Source organism: Geotrypetes seraphini, chromosome 6, assembly GCF_902459505.1.
Source record: "Geotrypetes seraphini chromosome 6, aGeoSer1.1, whole genome shotgun sequence".
Taxonomy (NCBI): domain Eukaryota; kingdom Metazoa; phylum Chordata; class Amphibia; order Gymnophiona; family Dermophiidae; genus Geotrypetes; species Geotrypetes seraphini.
Window position 1 is genome coordinate 57,319,857 of NC_047089.1, and position 16,746 is coordinate 57,336,602.

A 16,746-nucleotide genomic window follows, 5' to 3' on the forward strand; every position below is an offset into this window, starting at 1 on the left:
AAAGTACCTGATTAGATTTTTGGCCATTACTTAAGTCAGGGGTGTCAAACTCAATCACATTAAGGGGCCGAAATCCAAAACACAGGCTAGGTCGCGGGCCAGATCCCGCCCCCATAATAATACTAATTATAACACCATTTTTTCCATTCATTTTTCACATAATATAATATTAACACATAATGGTAATGGTTAACCTCAAAATTAAACTACACAAAGCACACTGTATGCTTCTCAACATTCTTTCCTACCAGAACACAGATAACCCCTATGCAAATAATGGACCAAAAACTAAACGTACTAATATATTTTTTAAAAAACACCCTAAGATTCAAGATTCTGCATGTAGTACAACCCCCAGAGAAAAAGAAACAAATGTATCTCTTCCTGAGCAGTGCAAAAGATAGACAGCAGATTAAAATGCTCAAAATTGACACAATTCAAACACTAACTTGAAAATAAAATCATTCCCCCTATCTTTGTTATCTCCCTCCCTCCATGCAATGCCTCCCTCTGGCGGGTGTCTAACCTTCTGGCCAGCTCCAACCTGGCTGTTTTATTCGGCCCACGATCCGATGCCCCCCCAGTGTTACCTTGTGGCTGGCTCCCTCCTCCTCACAGCCTTAATGTGCACAGAGTCGCGAGCAGCGGCTCCTCATGCATCTTGTACCTGAACTAGAAGCCTTCTCTCTGACATCACAACGTCAGAGGGAATGCTTCTGGATGAGGTGTGGGGCGCGCAAGGAGCCGCTGCACGCGGCTCCGTGCACATTACAGCTGTGAGGAGGAGGGAGCCGGCCACAAAGTAACACGGTGTGGGAGGGGGGGGGGGGGGACATCGGACCACGGGCCACATAAAACGACCAGGCAGGCCGGATTTAGCCCACGGGCCTTGAGTTTGACACCTGTGACTTAAGTCAATTTAATTGTTTTGCAAATCGCTTTGAACCCTTTGGGAGATTTAGCAGTATATAAGACACCGTATTAAGTTACATTTGAAACAATGTGTGAAAACACAGAATTTTGTTTTTGCAAACTGGCACTTAACAAAATAAGATAATACTTTTTTCAACTACAGTGGCAACATAATGCTCAGAATTTAGGAAAATGGTTGGGTGGAGACCTTTTCAGCTTCCCCTCCTATCGTTAAAAGTAAGGAATCACCTGCAACTGCTACCGAATAACGCAGCTTGTCTGATTTTTAGACAAGATAAATTTGCCCATGTTTTGCAACTCTTTAAGGAGTTACCCTGGTTGCCACTTCAAGCTTGAGTAATTTTTAACACCTGTTGTACTATTTTTAAGATCGTCTACAGATTAACTGATGTACAGACAGTTTGTTTTATAGCTTTTTCAATAAGAACTAATACCAGTCACCAGAGTTCTGTTTAAGTTCTCATGCATCTGCTACAAAACAGTATTTGGTATGTCACCGGATTATCTCTACTCTCACTTCAACCTGAGTTACAACAATAAGAGCTCCCGCAGAATACATCTGTTTGCTTTTCCCTCACTAAAATCATGTCATCTTAAAAGATTCTTCGAAAGAACCTTCTCTTTTCAGGTGGCTAAACTAAATTCATGGCTCGCCCAAATTGTGCTCGATGCTTCTTCATATCTTAATTTTAGAAAGCAGATTAAAACTCAACTATTCAACAGACCGAATCCTTAACGCACTTCATTACTATCTCCTCTCATTCTTTTAAGATTGTTGCTCCCTCCTTATGGCTTGTATGTATTTTTTTGTTTGTTTTTTGTTCACTTAAATTGTAGACGTATAACTTGTTTGACTTCTATGATTGCATTGTTCATATTTCAATTTCAATTGCATTATTTGTATTTCATCTAACTGCTGTGAACCGCCTAGAACTCCCTGGGTATGGTGGTATACAAAATAAATTATTATTATTATTATTACATGGAATGGATATATGAGGAGGTGCTGAAAAGTTCTCAGCCCAACCAAGAAGAGAATGAGGTGGATATTATTCGATCGATCAGAAACAATGTCAAAACAGAATTTCATTTCTGCAAATTGGCACTTAACAAAATACGATAACACTCTTTTCAGCTACAATGGCAAAATACAGTAAAACCTTAGATTGCAAGTAACTTGGTTTGCAAGTGTTTTGCAAGACAAGCAAAACATTTGATTAAATTTTAACTTGATATACAAGCAATGTCTGGCAATACAAGTACATATCACAACTGAGCCGATGGTTCTTCTCTCTCTGACGCTGCAAGAGTGTAGTGACTGTTCTAAACGAGCGAGGTCTTGCAATACGAGTACGTATAGTATTTTGTATTAAAGTTTTTGAGTTGTGGAATGAATCGTCTGAGTTTCCATTATTTCCTATGGGGAAATTTGCTTTGATATACAAGTGCTTTGGAATACAAGCATGCTTCTGGAACGAATTATGCTTGCAAACCAAGGTTTTACTGTAATGCTCATAAGCATACTGTAATAGTATCAGATTGTTACCTCCTGTGGAGGAATGGCAAAAGAGATAACTCGCAGGTCAACTTTGACAAATGTATCAGTACATGGAAGTATGAAGATCAAACCTACAAAAGTAAAAGAAAAATTATTCATGTGTGTTTATTTTAACTGGCACTAAGGGCTCCTTTTACAAAGCTGCAAAAGCGTTTTTAGTGTGCGCTTAGCACTCTAGATGCTAATGCCAGCATTGAGCTGGCGTTAGTTCTAGCCGTGTAGCTTGGGTTTAGCACGCGCGGCAATTCTGCATGCACTAAAAACACTATCACAGCTTTGTAAAAGGAGCCCTAAAAATCCTAACATCTATTCCAGGTCTACATAAACTGAGTATATAATGGATGGATGGATTATGCCACTGGCAACACATATTGAGGAATCTACCCTGTGGTGTTTCATGGCAGAGTACAGGAGTGGTTTTGCCATTGCAGTGTGGGGCACCACTATGTTGCTGCTACCCAACAAGAGGCCCCTCGGCCTACAGTGCCTAGTGGTCCCATGTGGCCTTCCATCCAGGTGCTGGCCAGGCCTGACCCTGCTTAGCTTCTTATAGCAAGGGTAGGCCTGCTCAGGGCAGCCAGGCCATAGGCCATCAGTTTGTGATAAATATTAGAAAAACTAATTGCATCTATAAAATCAATAAAAGCCCATTTCCAGTGTGCCCAGCAAATAGGCATCTTCGGGTATTTCTTTTTTAGGTCACGCACTGTTCATATTAGCGCGCAGGACCTATTTAAAAGACAGTAAGGGCTCCCTCATTACAGACATACCAACCAGTTAGCACATGCAAATGCTGGCATGTTTATGTTTATTGTAAAGCTTAATATTCTGCACTATGCAAAAGGTCAAAGTGGTGTCAACCCTAGCATTGCTAGCAATCAGCAGTTTTGGTTGCCCTAACCAATGTCAGCAAAGGCCTATGGGACATTATATCAATCTGACTCTGGAATGTTGATGCAGAATTCTGGGCTCCTGCACAGAATTCACATACATTAATCATCCAGCCAGACTGGATTGTTTATCAAGAACTGCTTGAATGGGACAAAGAAGCCAGAGACTAATCCCATCTATCATGCCTGCAAGTATCACACCCTCCTTATCAATTAAACTACGGTAACTATTGTTTCAAACTGTTTACTAATTCTAAACAGAAAGATACAGGGAAATACAATAATTTCTATATTAAGAATAAGATTCCAAGCTATAAAAGCCTCCTCTTTGCAACACACAAGGATCTATCTCTTTCTCTATTTATCTCTCTATCCCTTCTCTCTATCTCGGGAACCCGAAGCTTAGATCATCGCCCCCCCATCACCCTTTTCTCTCTCTCTCTCTGCCTCTCCCTGGAACTTCACGCTTCTTTCTGGACTCTGTAAGGAAGGGAAACTGCTTTGCTCTCTCATTAATTGTAATGCTTAATTGTAATGCTTATGAATATTGCTTTTCTGTATGCCTATTTCTATAATATATTCTTTATGCAATCACCTCCGGCAGTGTTTCTTATTTGATTACACTCCTGGTGAATCTTCTGTGAAGGTATTGAACTCGGGACCTGGCATTTTGTAAGGGCGCCTAACATAACCCCTACAACCTAACATTGTGGGGGACGCTACAATCCTTACATGTGGCTTACAGATATCATCAATAATTAAAATAAAGAAAAGGAGCACCATGGATAAAAGGACAGGATGAAGCCTAGCCTAGCCTGTCCTTCCTGTCCTCTCCCCATGAAATGCAGCAAGTAAACTTTTTTCTAGTGTTTTAACATCATTTAATGCCCATAGCTTTATAGTCTGTCACATATGGCCTAATAAACCATACAGAGTGGATTACAAAAAAATAAATATATAAATAGAAACATTTAAAAACAATGCAATTATTAGCAACATTACACAATTTCCTTTATCAGCCCTCCTAATTTCTATGGTACCTTTTAAGGCTAATATTGTCTAACCAGGATATTCTATCATTCAAATTACCTTATAACAATACTTGAATAACCAAATTTTAAACCTTTCCTATATGGCCCAAGAATCCAAAATGGATTTCAATTCAGTATATTCAAAAGTATATTCCACATTAATGGGGCTGCTCCCACCCTCAAAAAAAAAACAACAAAACATTGAGCCTGCATGACTTTTGCTTTAAAACTCTAACAGGTGTCAAATTCAAAGTGAGCACTAATGCGACCACAAAATATGGTTGGGGACATAAAGACGAGGGGGAGCTGAAAAGTTCTCAGCCCAACCAAGCAGAGAATGTTGTGGATATGGTTCAATTAATGATCTGAAACAATGTCAAAACCGAGAATTTTGTTTATGCAAATTGGCGATATAAGATTACACTCTTTTTAGCTACAGAAGCACAATAATGCTCAGAATATAGGTAGTTGGTTGGTGGGGCTGAGAACTTTTCAGCATCCCCTTGTAGTATAAGTTCATCTTTCCCACAAGCATCACTTTACACTTGCTCACATTAAACGCCATCTTGCCATTTTGATGCCCAGTCTCTCAGTCTCACAAGGTCCTCTTGCAATTTTTCACAGTCCTCTTGTGATGTAACAACTTTGTGTCATCAACAAATGTAAATTATTTCACTATTTATTCCCATCTTTAGATCATTGATAGACCCCTTGGGGAACCGCACTATTTACCCTTCTCTATTTAGAATATTGACCATTTAAACCTACTCTCTGTTTTCTTTTAACCAGTTCTTACTCCATAATAGGACATTATCTCCTATCTCATGACTTTCTAATGTTAAATGAACTCCAGATGTTTTTTTTACTTCTCCTGATAATTCCTTAATTCACCCACAGAATTTCCATTTTAACCACATTTAACTTCAAAAAAAATTGTACCATTCATAAATGGATGGTTTACATACAGTCCTCCAACCTCTATTTTATCATTTCCATATTCCCCATAAAGGGAACAAAATACTGCACATACAAATACGAGGGGATGCTAAAAGGTTCTCAGCCCAACTAAGAAGAAAATGTGGAGCCATGAAACTTACAATTTATTGCACACTTTTCGTTTCAATGATATGAAATGAAGCTTTGGTAAATGTTGTGTGTATGCCTTTGATCAACCGACCCATGGCTGTATATACAGTGAGGAATCCTTCCTGTGATGGGGCCTTGCAGCCTACAGCACCTGGTATTCCCCAGTGGTCCCCCATCCAAGGCCTGACCTTGCTTAGTTTCTGATAGCAACAGTGGGCCTACCCAGGGCAGATAGGCTCTAGGCCAAACATTTTGTATAGGTTTTTTATTTGTATGGTATAAATACAAGAGATGACTGTATATATAGGGTGAATATACTATTCCCTAGTGTATGTAGAGGGGAATTAGTGTGTATAATCTGTATATATAGATTATAGAGGAAAATAGTGTGTGTAAACTGTATACTATAGAGCAGTGTTTTTCAACCGCTGTTCCGCGGCACACTAGTGTGCCGCGAGATGTTGCCTGGTGTGCCGTACGGTCAGGGCCGCCATCAGGGCAGTACCACCAGTCTAGGGAGAGGGGCGGTCCGCCCCACGTGGACAGGAGAGAGCTGGACGGGGGACCCGCAGAGTTCAATACATCTCGAGCCGCGAGGCTCGTCTTCTGTTCCTGCCTGCCCTGCAGCTAACATATAGCCGATCGCAAGCGTTCCCCGATGTCAGCGCTGACGTCAGAGGGAGGGCTTAAGCAAAGCCTGCCCTCCGACGTCAGCGCTGACGTCGGAGAATACTTCCGTTCGGCTATTTGTGCGCAGCAGGGCAGGCAGGAAGCAGAAGACAAGCCTCGCGGCTTGAGCTTCGTTTTGCTGAGAAAGTTGCAAAGATGGGCTGGGAGGCAAACACGGAACACAAAAGGGGGGAGGGAGTGCGTTTTGGACACAAGGCATGAACTTGGGAGAGAGGAAGGGAGGGAAAGAGATGCTGAGGTGGGGGAGGGAATGGGTTTTTGGACACAGAAGGCATGGACTTGGGAGAGAGGAAGGGAGGGAAAGAGATGCTGAGGTGGGGGAGGGAATGCATTTTTGGACACAGAAGAAATGGACTTGGGAGAGAGGAAGGGAGGGAAAGAGATGCTGAGGTGGGGGAGGGAATGCGTTTTTGGACACAGAAGAAATGGACTTGGGAGAGAGGAAGGGAGGGAATGAGTGTTTGGACACAGAAGGCATGGACTTTGGAGAGAGGAAGGGAGGGAAAGAGATGGTTGTGTACACGGGGAATAGAAGAAAGGAGAATTTTTGGTCATAGGGAGGGAGTGAGGTATAGATAGTGGCATACCAGGGTGGGGGGGGCGGTCTGCCCCACCCCGGGTTTACGTCCCAAGGGGGTGCACAGCTGGCCACCCTCCAGTGTTGTCCCTAGGCCGGCAAACTGCGGCTCTTTAGCCACTTGAGTGCCACCGCCACCAACGGTGTTGTTGGCGGTGGCAGCATTATAAAATACTTTCTTTGTGTTTATTTGATTCCTATTCAAGAGAATTACTTTATATATAGTCAATATAGGCACAGAGTTAAATTTTTTAACATTTTCTAATGGTGGTGTGCCTCGTGATTTTTTTCATGAAACAAGTGTGCCTTTGCCCAAAAAAGGTTGAAAAACACTGCTATAGAGGAAGATAGTGTGTGTAAACTGTATACATCAGCGAGTGCCATCTGAAACTATAAAACACCACCACAGAAACAATATAACCCTTTATTGTGACATGATTACAGAAGCGCATGTATGGAAAACTATCGCATAAACACCCTCTGTATTGTAGCACCATTACAGAAGCTCATGTAAACCATGCTGCACTAAGTCAAGAAAGAGGGAAGTTAAAGTTCTGCTCACTCTAGAGAGCAAATTGGGAAAGACAAGTAAAATGTCAGTCACATGATGGAATATGCTTCGTAAGGGACATTTTAGGAGGAAGAAAGTAGAAACAGAGAGACCTGTACCAAGATAAAAGTGGTCTTCCTAAACAAGGAGAGTTAGCAATTACAGCAGCTCAAGAAAAAGCAGTTGCTCACCTGGCCCCCTTGCTTTTCCAGATACTATACGGCCCAATCGAAATATTACAGCACGTTCATATTCTTTAATAATCTAAACAATTATTTTAAAAAGAGAAAAAAAAATCACATTTTAAAACAAAGAAAAGTAGAGTACAACTATTATTTGGGTTATTCGTCCCAATGTACTGTACATCACTTTGCATTTGTCCACATTAAGAGCTCCTTTTACTAAGGTGCGCTAGCATTTTAAGCGCACGCAAACCACACGCTAAACAAAAAATACTAACGCAAGCTCTATGGAGGCGTTAGTGTTTAGTGTGCGCTAAGCATGCGCTAAAACCACTAGCGCACCTTAGTAAAAGGAGCACTAAATTTCATCTGCCATTTGGACACCCAGTCTTCCAGTTTTCTAAGGTCAGCCTGCAATTTTTCACAGTCTGCAAGCTTTTTTTTTTATTTATTTATAATTTTAATAATTACAATATCAAACGATACCAAGAGAAAAAAAGGAATCTTCCACAAGTTTTACAACATTCAAACTTTCATACAGAATTCCTTTCCAAGCCCACAACAAAAGGGAGATATGATACTATTTTAAATAGGCAAAATTATAAAGAAAGAACTAAAGAAATGATTCAAATAGACAAAATTATAAAGAAAGAACTAAAGAAATTATTCAGTCTGCAAGCTTTTTAACAACTTTGAACAGTTTAGTAACATCTGCAAATGTAATCACCTCACTTGTCATTCCAATTTCCAGATCATTTATAAATAAGTTAAATAGCACTGGTCTCAGTACAGATCCCTGTGGCACTCCACTATTCACCCTCCTCCACTGAGAAAAATAGCCATTAAACCTTACCCTCTGTTTTCTTTCCAATAACCAATTCCTAATCCACAACTGAACATTGCCTCCTATCCCATCACTATTTAATTTTCTTAGGAGCCTCTCAAAAGCTTTCTGAAAATCTAGATACACTAGATCAGCTGGCTCACCTTTACCACATGGATATTCACACCTTCAAAGAAGTCAAGAAAATTGGTGAGGCAAGACCTCCGATGGCTGAACCTATGCTGACTCTTCTTTTTAAATCATGTTTGTGTATGTGTTCTACAATTAATTTTTTCCACTATTTTGTCCAGCACTGAAGTCAGGCTTACCCATCCATAATTTCCTGGATCTCCCCTGGAATCCTATTAAAAAAATTTTGTAACATTGGCCACTCTACAATCTTCAGGTACTACAGACAATTTTAACACTAACAGTAGATCAGCAATTTCATGTTTGAGTTCTTTCAGTACCCTGGGATGTATACCATCCGGTCCAGCTGATTTATCACTCTTTAACTTGTCAGTTTGGCTTAGTACAATGGAGGCAGTACATGCAAATCAATTTCATGCATATTCATTGTGGATATACTGAAAACTTGACTGGCAAAGGGGTACTCCAGGACTGATTTGGGAGACACTGCATATGTCTGCACTTTCATTAGCACACTTAAAAATGTACTGTATGCTACATTGATTTAGTGCATATTGATCTACTAATTAATACACATTAATGCAATCAGCATGCATTGCAAAATTATAACATGCATTTAAAAATGTTATTAAAACAAATGTGGAACATGCACTGAAAAGCGGTCCAAAAAATTGGGGAGGGGGAACCCCAAAATAAACAAAAAATGTTTAGTTTATGCACAACTCTACTTGGCTAATATATCTCTTCTCTGTTATATGACAATCCAGTTACCTTTATTGCAATCCATACTGAGATAGGAAAAGTTACAACCATGAATAGAGTAGAAAGGATAAGTAAAACCCAGCCACAACAACCAATTCCTTCTTTAACAGCATCTGCTTAACAAATAGAAAGAAAATACAAATAGTTAAAACCTGCAGCATAGATGTTTATTGAGAACTTGAACAACTAGCACGATACGATTTTCAATATCTGTGTGCAAATGAAAAGCAACTGAGAAAAACAGAGAGAAAAAAATGTCACGCGGAAGGGCATTTTCAAAACAATGCCCAAGGACACCCATTAAAGAGTGTACGCGCCAATAGAACTGGACAGATGGTTCTTTATTCACTAAAAAGACCCAGGGCTCCTTTTACAAAGGTGAGTTTTTAACACACGCACCGGATTAGCGTGCGCTACCCAAAAAACTACCGCCTGCTCAAGAGGAGGTGGTAGCGGCTAGCGTGTGCTATTCCGTGCGTTAAGGCCCTAACGCACCTTTGTAAAAGGAGCCCCCAGTTTTATCGGCGTACACACTCTTTTCTGTGTATTTCGATCCCTTTCTGTGTGCTGCACTTGTTCAAAAGAATGCCCAAACTCATAATTTCCAAAACAAACGTCTATCTCACAGCCAGTTTTGGATAAGAAAAACTGCTACTACTATTTATCATTTATATAGTGCTGAAAGGCATATGCAGCGCTCTACATTTAACATTCAATAGATGGTCCTTGCTAAGAAGAGCTTACAATCTAATTTGGACAGACAGACAGGACATCTCAGGGTTGGGGAGTTTCTGGCAGAAGGAATGATACAATGGATATAGGTATCTATACATTGGGGGTTTCCTGTTCAAAAAGTATATGAGAACATAAAAAACATCCAAATTATAAAAGTCAAAATAACAGGGCCAAGGACATCTTTTTGACAACATTTGAAAAAAAACAAAACAAAACCAAAAATGGCCTCATGACGCCCCTCAGAGCAGTGGAGAAGCCTGGTGGTAAATGCAGTGGACTTTAATCCAGGGCATTCAGTTTCATATTCCACTTCAACTCTATTATTTGAAATAATGAGCCCTCCAGAGATAAGGAATTACCTACTGTATACCACCTCAATAGCCCTCAAGCTTATTTAGATACAGTACGTATATCTGTTTCCGGAGGGCTCCCAATATAAGAGTAAAACAAAAGAAAAAAAGAGTTGAAATGGGATTTAAATCCAGGTCCTCTGGTTTACAATCCATTGCACTAACCCTGTGACACTGTTCAGAATGTCCATAATACCAAACGTTGGTGAACCTGGGCAAAGATGGGGGACAGAAACCATTGAATAAAGGAATAAAGTAGGAGTCATGCCTTAATCCCTCCAGTGGTTTGCTCCTTGATCAGGGCACCTTTTTATACCCTTCTTTTTTTTAAATTGGATGTTTTTCCCATTCGACTGTTGCTATTGGATATCATCCTAATTTTGGGACCTCCCTAGTCCCGCCCTAAACACTCCTACAACATGCCCCTTGCCATTTAAATGAACTGCAGTTATAGAATGCTAATGTAAATCTGTATTGGTGTACCTAACTTTAGGCACAAGCACTTATGCCAGCTCAAAGGCTGGTAGATGTACTCGTGCCCAACTGGAACGTGTGTGCGCAAGTCCTGAGCACGCTTCTGACTTGCCAATACCCCTCCCCAATCCACACCTCATTGAAGTTGCATGCAATGGATTTTGCCCATACATTATGGAATACTAAGGCATATGCTAATTGGTGCCAATTAATATAATAATAAGACAATAATTGATGTTAAATTATGCATGCAACTGACCTTATTCTGTAACTTGTGTGCATAAAGTTTGATGTACACATTTATAGAATTGGATCTATTTTATTCAATGTGTAACTAGCAGTGGTGTTTTAAGGGGGGCAGGGGACAATCAGCCCCAGACAATGTCGTCACGGGGAGGAGGGGGCGCTAGCACCAGCGCCTCTCCTCCTTTCCAGCCCCCCCATATACCTCTTTAAATGTTCACTAGCGTGTGCATCTTCCACTTACTGCTTGCGATGGCATCGGCTCCTTTTTGAAGTCACTTCCTGGCTGCGGGAGCAGGACGTGATGTCAGAAAGGAGCCGAGGCGGGCCCGATCAGCTCGTGGAAGGTGCTGCCCGTGCCGGTGAACATTTTAAGAGGTGCACAGGGGGCAGGGGGGGCCGTCAAGCAGTGGTGAAGAATAGGGAGGGGGGTGCCCAGGTGGTGGTAGTGGGGTGCACTGCACAGCAATGCCAAATGCCACTGCTCCCGGCGTCAACCTTCCTCACTACGCCACTGATAACTAGTAGATTGCTCTTTTGAAATCCACCTTGAATGGTTTGAGTAAAGCAGACTATTAATTCCCATATTAAATTAAATTACATTTTGTAAGGGATTCCACAGTGACACAGCATTTGAGACTGTATAATTCAGGACTTTGTGGGAAGTTCATAAGTGTCTTTCATAGCTTCTAGAGAGCTGTGGGGAAATTCCTGCAATCAGATAGTACTAAGATGTAAAATATACTCTGGGAGTCAGAAAACAAGGCGGCAGCCAGTCTATTACATCCACCATGAGGAATGGAAAAGCAGACCAAACAAAATGGGTTCCACCGTGAGGAATGGAAAAGCATTGATGGCATCCACGGATGGAAATGGATGACTAGAGAATGACACGGTGACGGTTTACCCGCGGCCACCGCATTTAAGCCGCGGGTCACCGCCGAAAACGGGGAAGAAAACTAGCAGTCGCTGCGGTGACGGGGACAAGGCCATTCACCGACCGCGGAAACGGTGAACAGGTTTGTCCCCGCGGGCCAATGTACCCCCTTCTAGAAACCGCTATTTACCTGTGTTTCACCGTGCTCCTCATTTGTCAGATCAACCCTTCCTGCCAATCGCAGCAGAAGGGTACCCAACCCCTCCTGCCGGTCCTCCCAATGGCCTCCCCTAAGATCGCCGGCAGGAGGGTACCCAACCGCTCCTGCTGGACCCCCCCCAACGAACCCTCCCACCCCGGAACCCCCTTAGTCTTACTTTCCAAGTTGGACCGGACAGCTCCTCGCTCGTCTGGCCAGCAGGCCTGCCTCCGTCCAAATGAGGCGGGCCCGCCCCTCCCCTCCCCTGCCTCCCAATGGCCTCCCCTAAGATCGCCGGCAGGAGGGTACCCAACCCCTCCTGCTGGACCCCCCCCCAACGAACCCTCCCACCCCGGAACCCCCTTAGTCTTACTTTCCAAGTTGGACCGGACAGCTCCTCGCTCGTCTGGCCAGCAGGCCTGCCTCCGTCCAAATGAGGCGGGCCCGCCCCTCCCCTCCCCTGCCTAACCCACAGGATCCTAGGGCCTGATTGGCCCAAGCACCTAAGGCCCCTCCTATAGCGGGAGTGGCTTTAGGTGCCTAGACCAATCAGGCCCTAGGATCCTGTGGGTTGGGCAGGGTAGGGGCGGGCCCGCCTCATTTGGACGGAGGCAAGCCTGCTGGCCATACGTGTGAGGAGCCGTCCGGTCCAACTTGGAAAGTAAGACTAAGGGGGTTCCGGGGTGGGAGGGTTCGTTGGGGGGGGTCCAGCAGGAGGGGTTGGGTACCCTCCTGCCGGCGATCTTAGGGGAGGCCATTGGGAGGACCGGCAGGAGGGGTTGGGTACCCTTCTGCTGCGATTGTCGGGAGGGCCGTGGGGGGGGGTCTACAGGAGGGGTTGGGTGCCCTCCTGCCGTGATCGCTGGGGGGAGGGGAGACTTGCAGCCGTAGCCGCGGTCACTATGCTAATCACGGCAGGGAGATCTTTGCCGCGATTAGGTACATTTAAAGTACATGTCGTGTTTGTTTTTGCATTGCTAGCCCCAGGGGTGGTGGAAGATTAGTGATTGAAAAACTGTATTAAAAATTAACTATTTTAAATTTAGTGATCAAAATGTGTCAGTTTTGAGAATTTATATTAATTAATTTTTTCTCTGCGTGTGTTGTTTTTGTATAGTTATTAACTAATATTTAACTAAGTTTTAAAGTTTTAAAGTTTTAAAGAATGTTTCCTTTATACGTAAATAAAGAAAAGTGAATGGGATTGCAGTGGCGGTGACGGGGCGGTGAATGGGTTGGCAGTGGCGGTGACGGGGCGGTGAAGAGGATGGTGAGACGGGGACGGGGCGGTGACGGGGATGGTGAGACGGGGACGGGGCGGTGACGGGGATGGTGAGACGGGGACGGGGCGGTGACGGGGACCAATTTTTTCACCGTGTCATTCTCTATGGATGACAATGGGTGGATGGATGGATGGAATGGAAATAATAATAATAATAAATTTTCTTATATACCGCCCAACTGGAAGTTCCGGGTGATTCACAGCAAGAGAACTGAGACATATCAGCGAAGACACAAAACACAGTAGAATTCAGTGGAATATAATACAATGAAATACAATATGATGCAGAACAATGTAATATAATGTGAAATCATCGCATACATTTGCCAAACAAATAGGTTTTTATCAATTTTCTGAACTGAAGGTAAGATTGGGATTGGGCAATTAGAGGACACAGCCAAGAGTTCATTTTCCCTGCTTGAAAAGCTAGAGTTTTGTCTAAGAAACTTTTAAAATGAGAAGCTTTCAGAGCGGGGTACATAAACATACTCGAGTTTCTTGTGTTCTTATTTGATGTGAATAATTTTAGTTGGGTGGATAAGAATGATGGTAGTAGTCCGAAGAGTGCTTTATAACAAATGCAGCCGAATTTAAAAATAGCTCTAGGTTCGAAAGGGAGTCAATGAAGTTGCACGTAAAAAGGGCTTACCGGTACATGGTCAAACTTTTTTAATCCAATGGATGGATGGAAATGGATGGAATGGATGCCACCATGAGGAACGGAAAAGCATTGGTGGCATCCACCATGGAAAAGCATACCAAACAAAATAAGAAAGCACATTCTTTATTAGAAGTACTCAATTACCATTCACAAACAGGTCTATGACAGAATGTTTTAATTGTGAATTGTTTTATTTTATTAACTGTGGCATTTATTATTGGATTTTGTTTGTATTGTTTCTGTAAGTTTGCCCTTGACGTAGCCATCTTGGTGAAACACAGCTACGTTGGGCATATTTTTATGTCCTGAGAGTATCTCTAATAAACACTGTTGTTTTCGTATTTTGTGTGGTCTGCTTCTCAAATATACTCTGGGTACAAAATAAGATGCTGCTTATAAATCCTTTGTTTTCTCACAATAAGTTACTCTCACAATAAAGGGTCCAATTTTCTGAGAAAAGTGCAGCTCACTTAGACTAACACAAGAGTCATGTGCTAGCTTCACATGGTTAATTTGTTTAGATGTTGGCAGACCTGTGTGCCTATGAATCAAAGCCTAGAGGGTATACAAATGCAAGCAGAGTGCAACACCCCCCAAGGGCTCTTCTTAATCCTGATGGGTTAGATTGTACTGTAACTAACTTTTATATGAACAAGAATATTCCAATACCAAGTGGCACAGTTGTGTATTTAAATGTAGGACAAAGATTTAGAATATGAAAAGAATGCGATAGATTTGCCTCCTCATGAATCAAGAAAACGTAGTTTGATAAATGCTTGCAATATATGTAAAGAAAGTGAAGCAATGCCAAAAGATATCCTTTAAAAAGTGCTTCTCTTTCTCTTTATATGAGAAAGTAAGGGAAAGCCCTGTCTGAAAGTGGCAGTCCATTAAACATAGACAAACTCTTAGCAGCATCTCCATACCAACATATGAGGGGTGCTGAAAAGTTCTCAGCCCAAGTAACCAACTTCCAAAATTCTGAGCGTTATTTTGCCACTGTAGCTGAAAAGAGTGTGGTCTTATTTTGTTAAGTGCCAATTTGAAGATAAGAAACTCTAGGTTTTGACATTGTTTCAGATCACTGAATGAACCATGTCCATGTTATTCTCTTCTTGGTTGGGCTGAGAACTTTTCAGCACCTCCTCGTAGGCTTTCTATCTTTGCCTGATCTTCATATCTCCTGCATGTTCCCCTTTCTTCCTGCATCGATTGTAAAGTTTTAAAGGCTTGCTTATATGGCTTGTGTTAAATGCATGTATTGAGGGTACCTTTATTTTGTTCAAAGAGGTTTTGTACAATTGTAAGAGGGTCTACGGATGCCTTAATAGGAATATATGTAGCCCTCAGATACACATACACTTTCCTCTCCATATTTGTAGGGGTTAAGGGCACAACCCCCTCATGAATAACTTTAGGGCCAACTCTGAGCTATCCCTGCTTCCCTTCCACCTCCCCAACCTCTCCACACCTAACTTTTAAAGCCTGGTGGCAGTAACATAGCAAGGGTAGAAGGCGCCTGGGACAGTGGCACCTCCCTGTGCCCTCATCTCTGCTCTCCCTTGCTCCTTCCATGCCTCTGTCCCCCGCTTCTTTCCCACCTCCCATGCCACACTCATTCCCTCCCTTCCCCCCTTACCTGTTTAAATCTTCGCCAGAGTGAGCAGCTTCGCCGGCCTGCTGCTGGCACCAGCGTTGGCTTTCCCTATGATGTTACTTCCTGGCCCCGCAACCCAGAAGTGATTTCAGAGAGAAGCCAGGCCAGCGTGAGCAGCAGGCCAGAGAAGTTGCTTGTGCTAGCGAAGATTTAAAGAGGTACAGGGAGGGAAGGGAGGGCGCAAGTGTGACATGGGGAGGGCAGAGAGGTGTCGGCACCCCCACCATGACAGCACCTGGGGTGGTCTGACCCCCCCTCCCCCCATTACTACGTCACTGCCTGATGGTCTAGCGGTGAAGCAGGACAGGAGTGATCTTCCTATGCTCCTGCCCTGTGCAGAGCTGCAATAAAAAATGACTGCTGTGAGTTCCCTCTGTAATCTCGCGAGACTGTGGGAACTCACAGTGTCCTTTTATGATCGCGGCTCTGGACAGGGCAGGAGCGTGGTAAGATTGCTCCTGTCCTGCTTCACCACTAGACCACCAGGCTTTAAAAGGAAGGTGTGAAGAGGTCTGGGAGGCGGGGTAGTTTAGAGATTCGTGAATAACCCAATTTGTGAATCCTAAACCCATGAATATGGAGGTGGAAGTGTACTGTATCTGTGAAGAAATAGTGGGATGCGTTTAATGCTTCAGACCTCCTGAGAGGTAGCTAAACTTTGGGAGAAAGAATAAAATTAGGAATACAGTGAAAGACTAAACCTGGAATACAGTGGAGGAATGGCCTAGTGCTTAGAACTCCTGCCTCAGCACCCTGAGGATGTGGGTTCAATCCCTGTGCTGCTCCTTGTAGTCCTGGGCAAGTCACTTAACCCTCTAATATCCTAGTTAGCATAGTTAGATTTTGAGCCTGTTGGGACAGATAGGGGGAAATACTTAAGAGTTCCTAAATGCAAAACTGCTTGAAATAGAAGCAGTATATAAGAAATTAGTGTTTTAGTCCGTTACATTCGTTACAGTAATGGGTGCTAGAATAGCCCCACCTATACCCTGACCCTGACTCTGACCCCACCCATGCCCCACCTCTATCATGCCCG

General features: G+C 42.9%; 1 protein-coding gene across 2 annotated transcripts in view; it reads right to left on the reverse strand.

Annotated features, from left to right (window-relative positions):
• STOML3 (stomatin like 3) overlaps positions 1-16,746 on the reverse strand; it is a 35,292-nt gene that overhangs the window by 9,603 nt on the left and 8,943 nt on the right. Inside the window, exons 3-5 of one of the 2 annotated variants that reach the window (XM_033949353.1) lie at positions 9,242-9,345; positions 7,507-7,579; positions 2,480-2,562 (exon numbers count right to left, since the gene is read on the reverse strand). In XM_033949353.1, the coding sequence (XP_033805244.1) occupies positions 2,480-2,562; positions 7,507-7,579; positions 9,242-9,345 (260 nt within the window). Of the gene's footprint in view, positions 1-2,479; positions 2,563-7,506; positions 7,580-9,241; positions 9,349-16,746 lie in introns of both variants that reach the window. The other variant, XM_033949352.1, reaches the window with a different exon arrangement.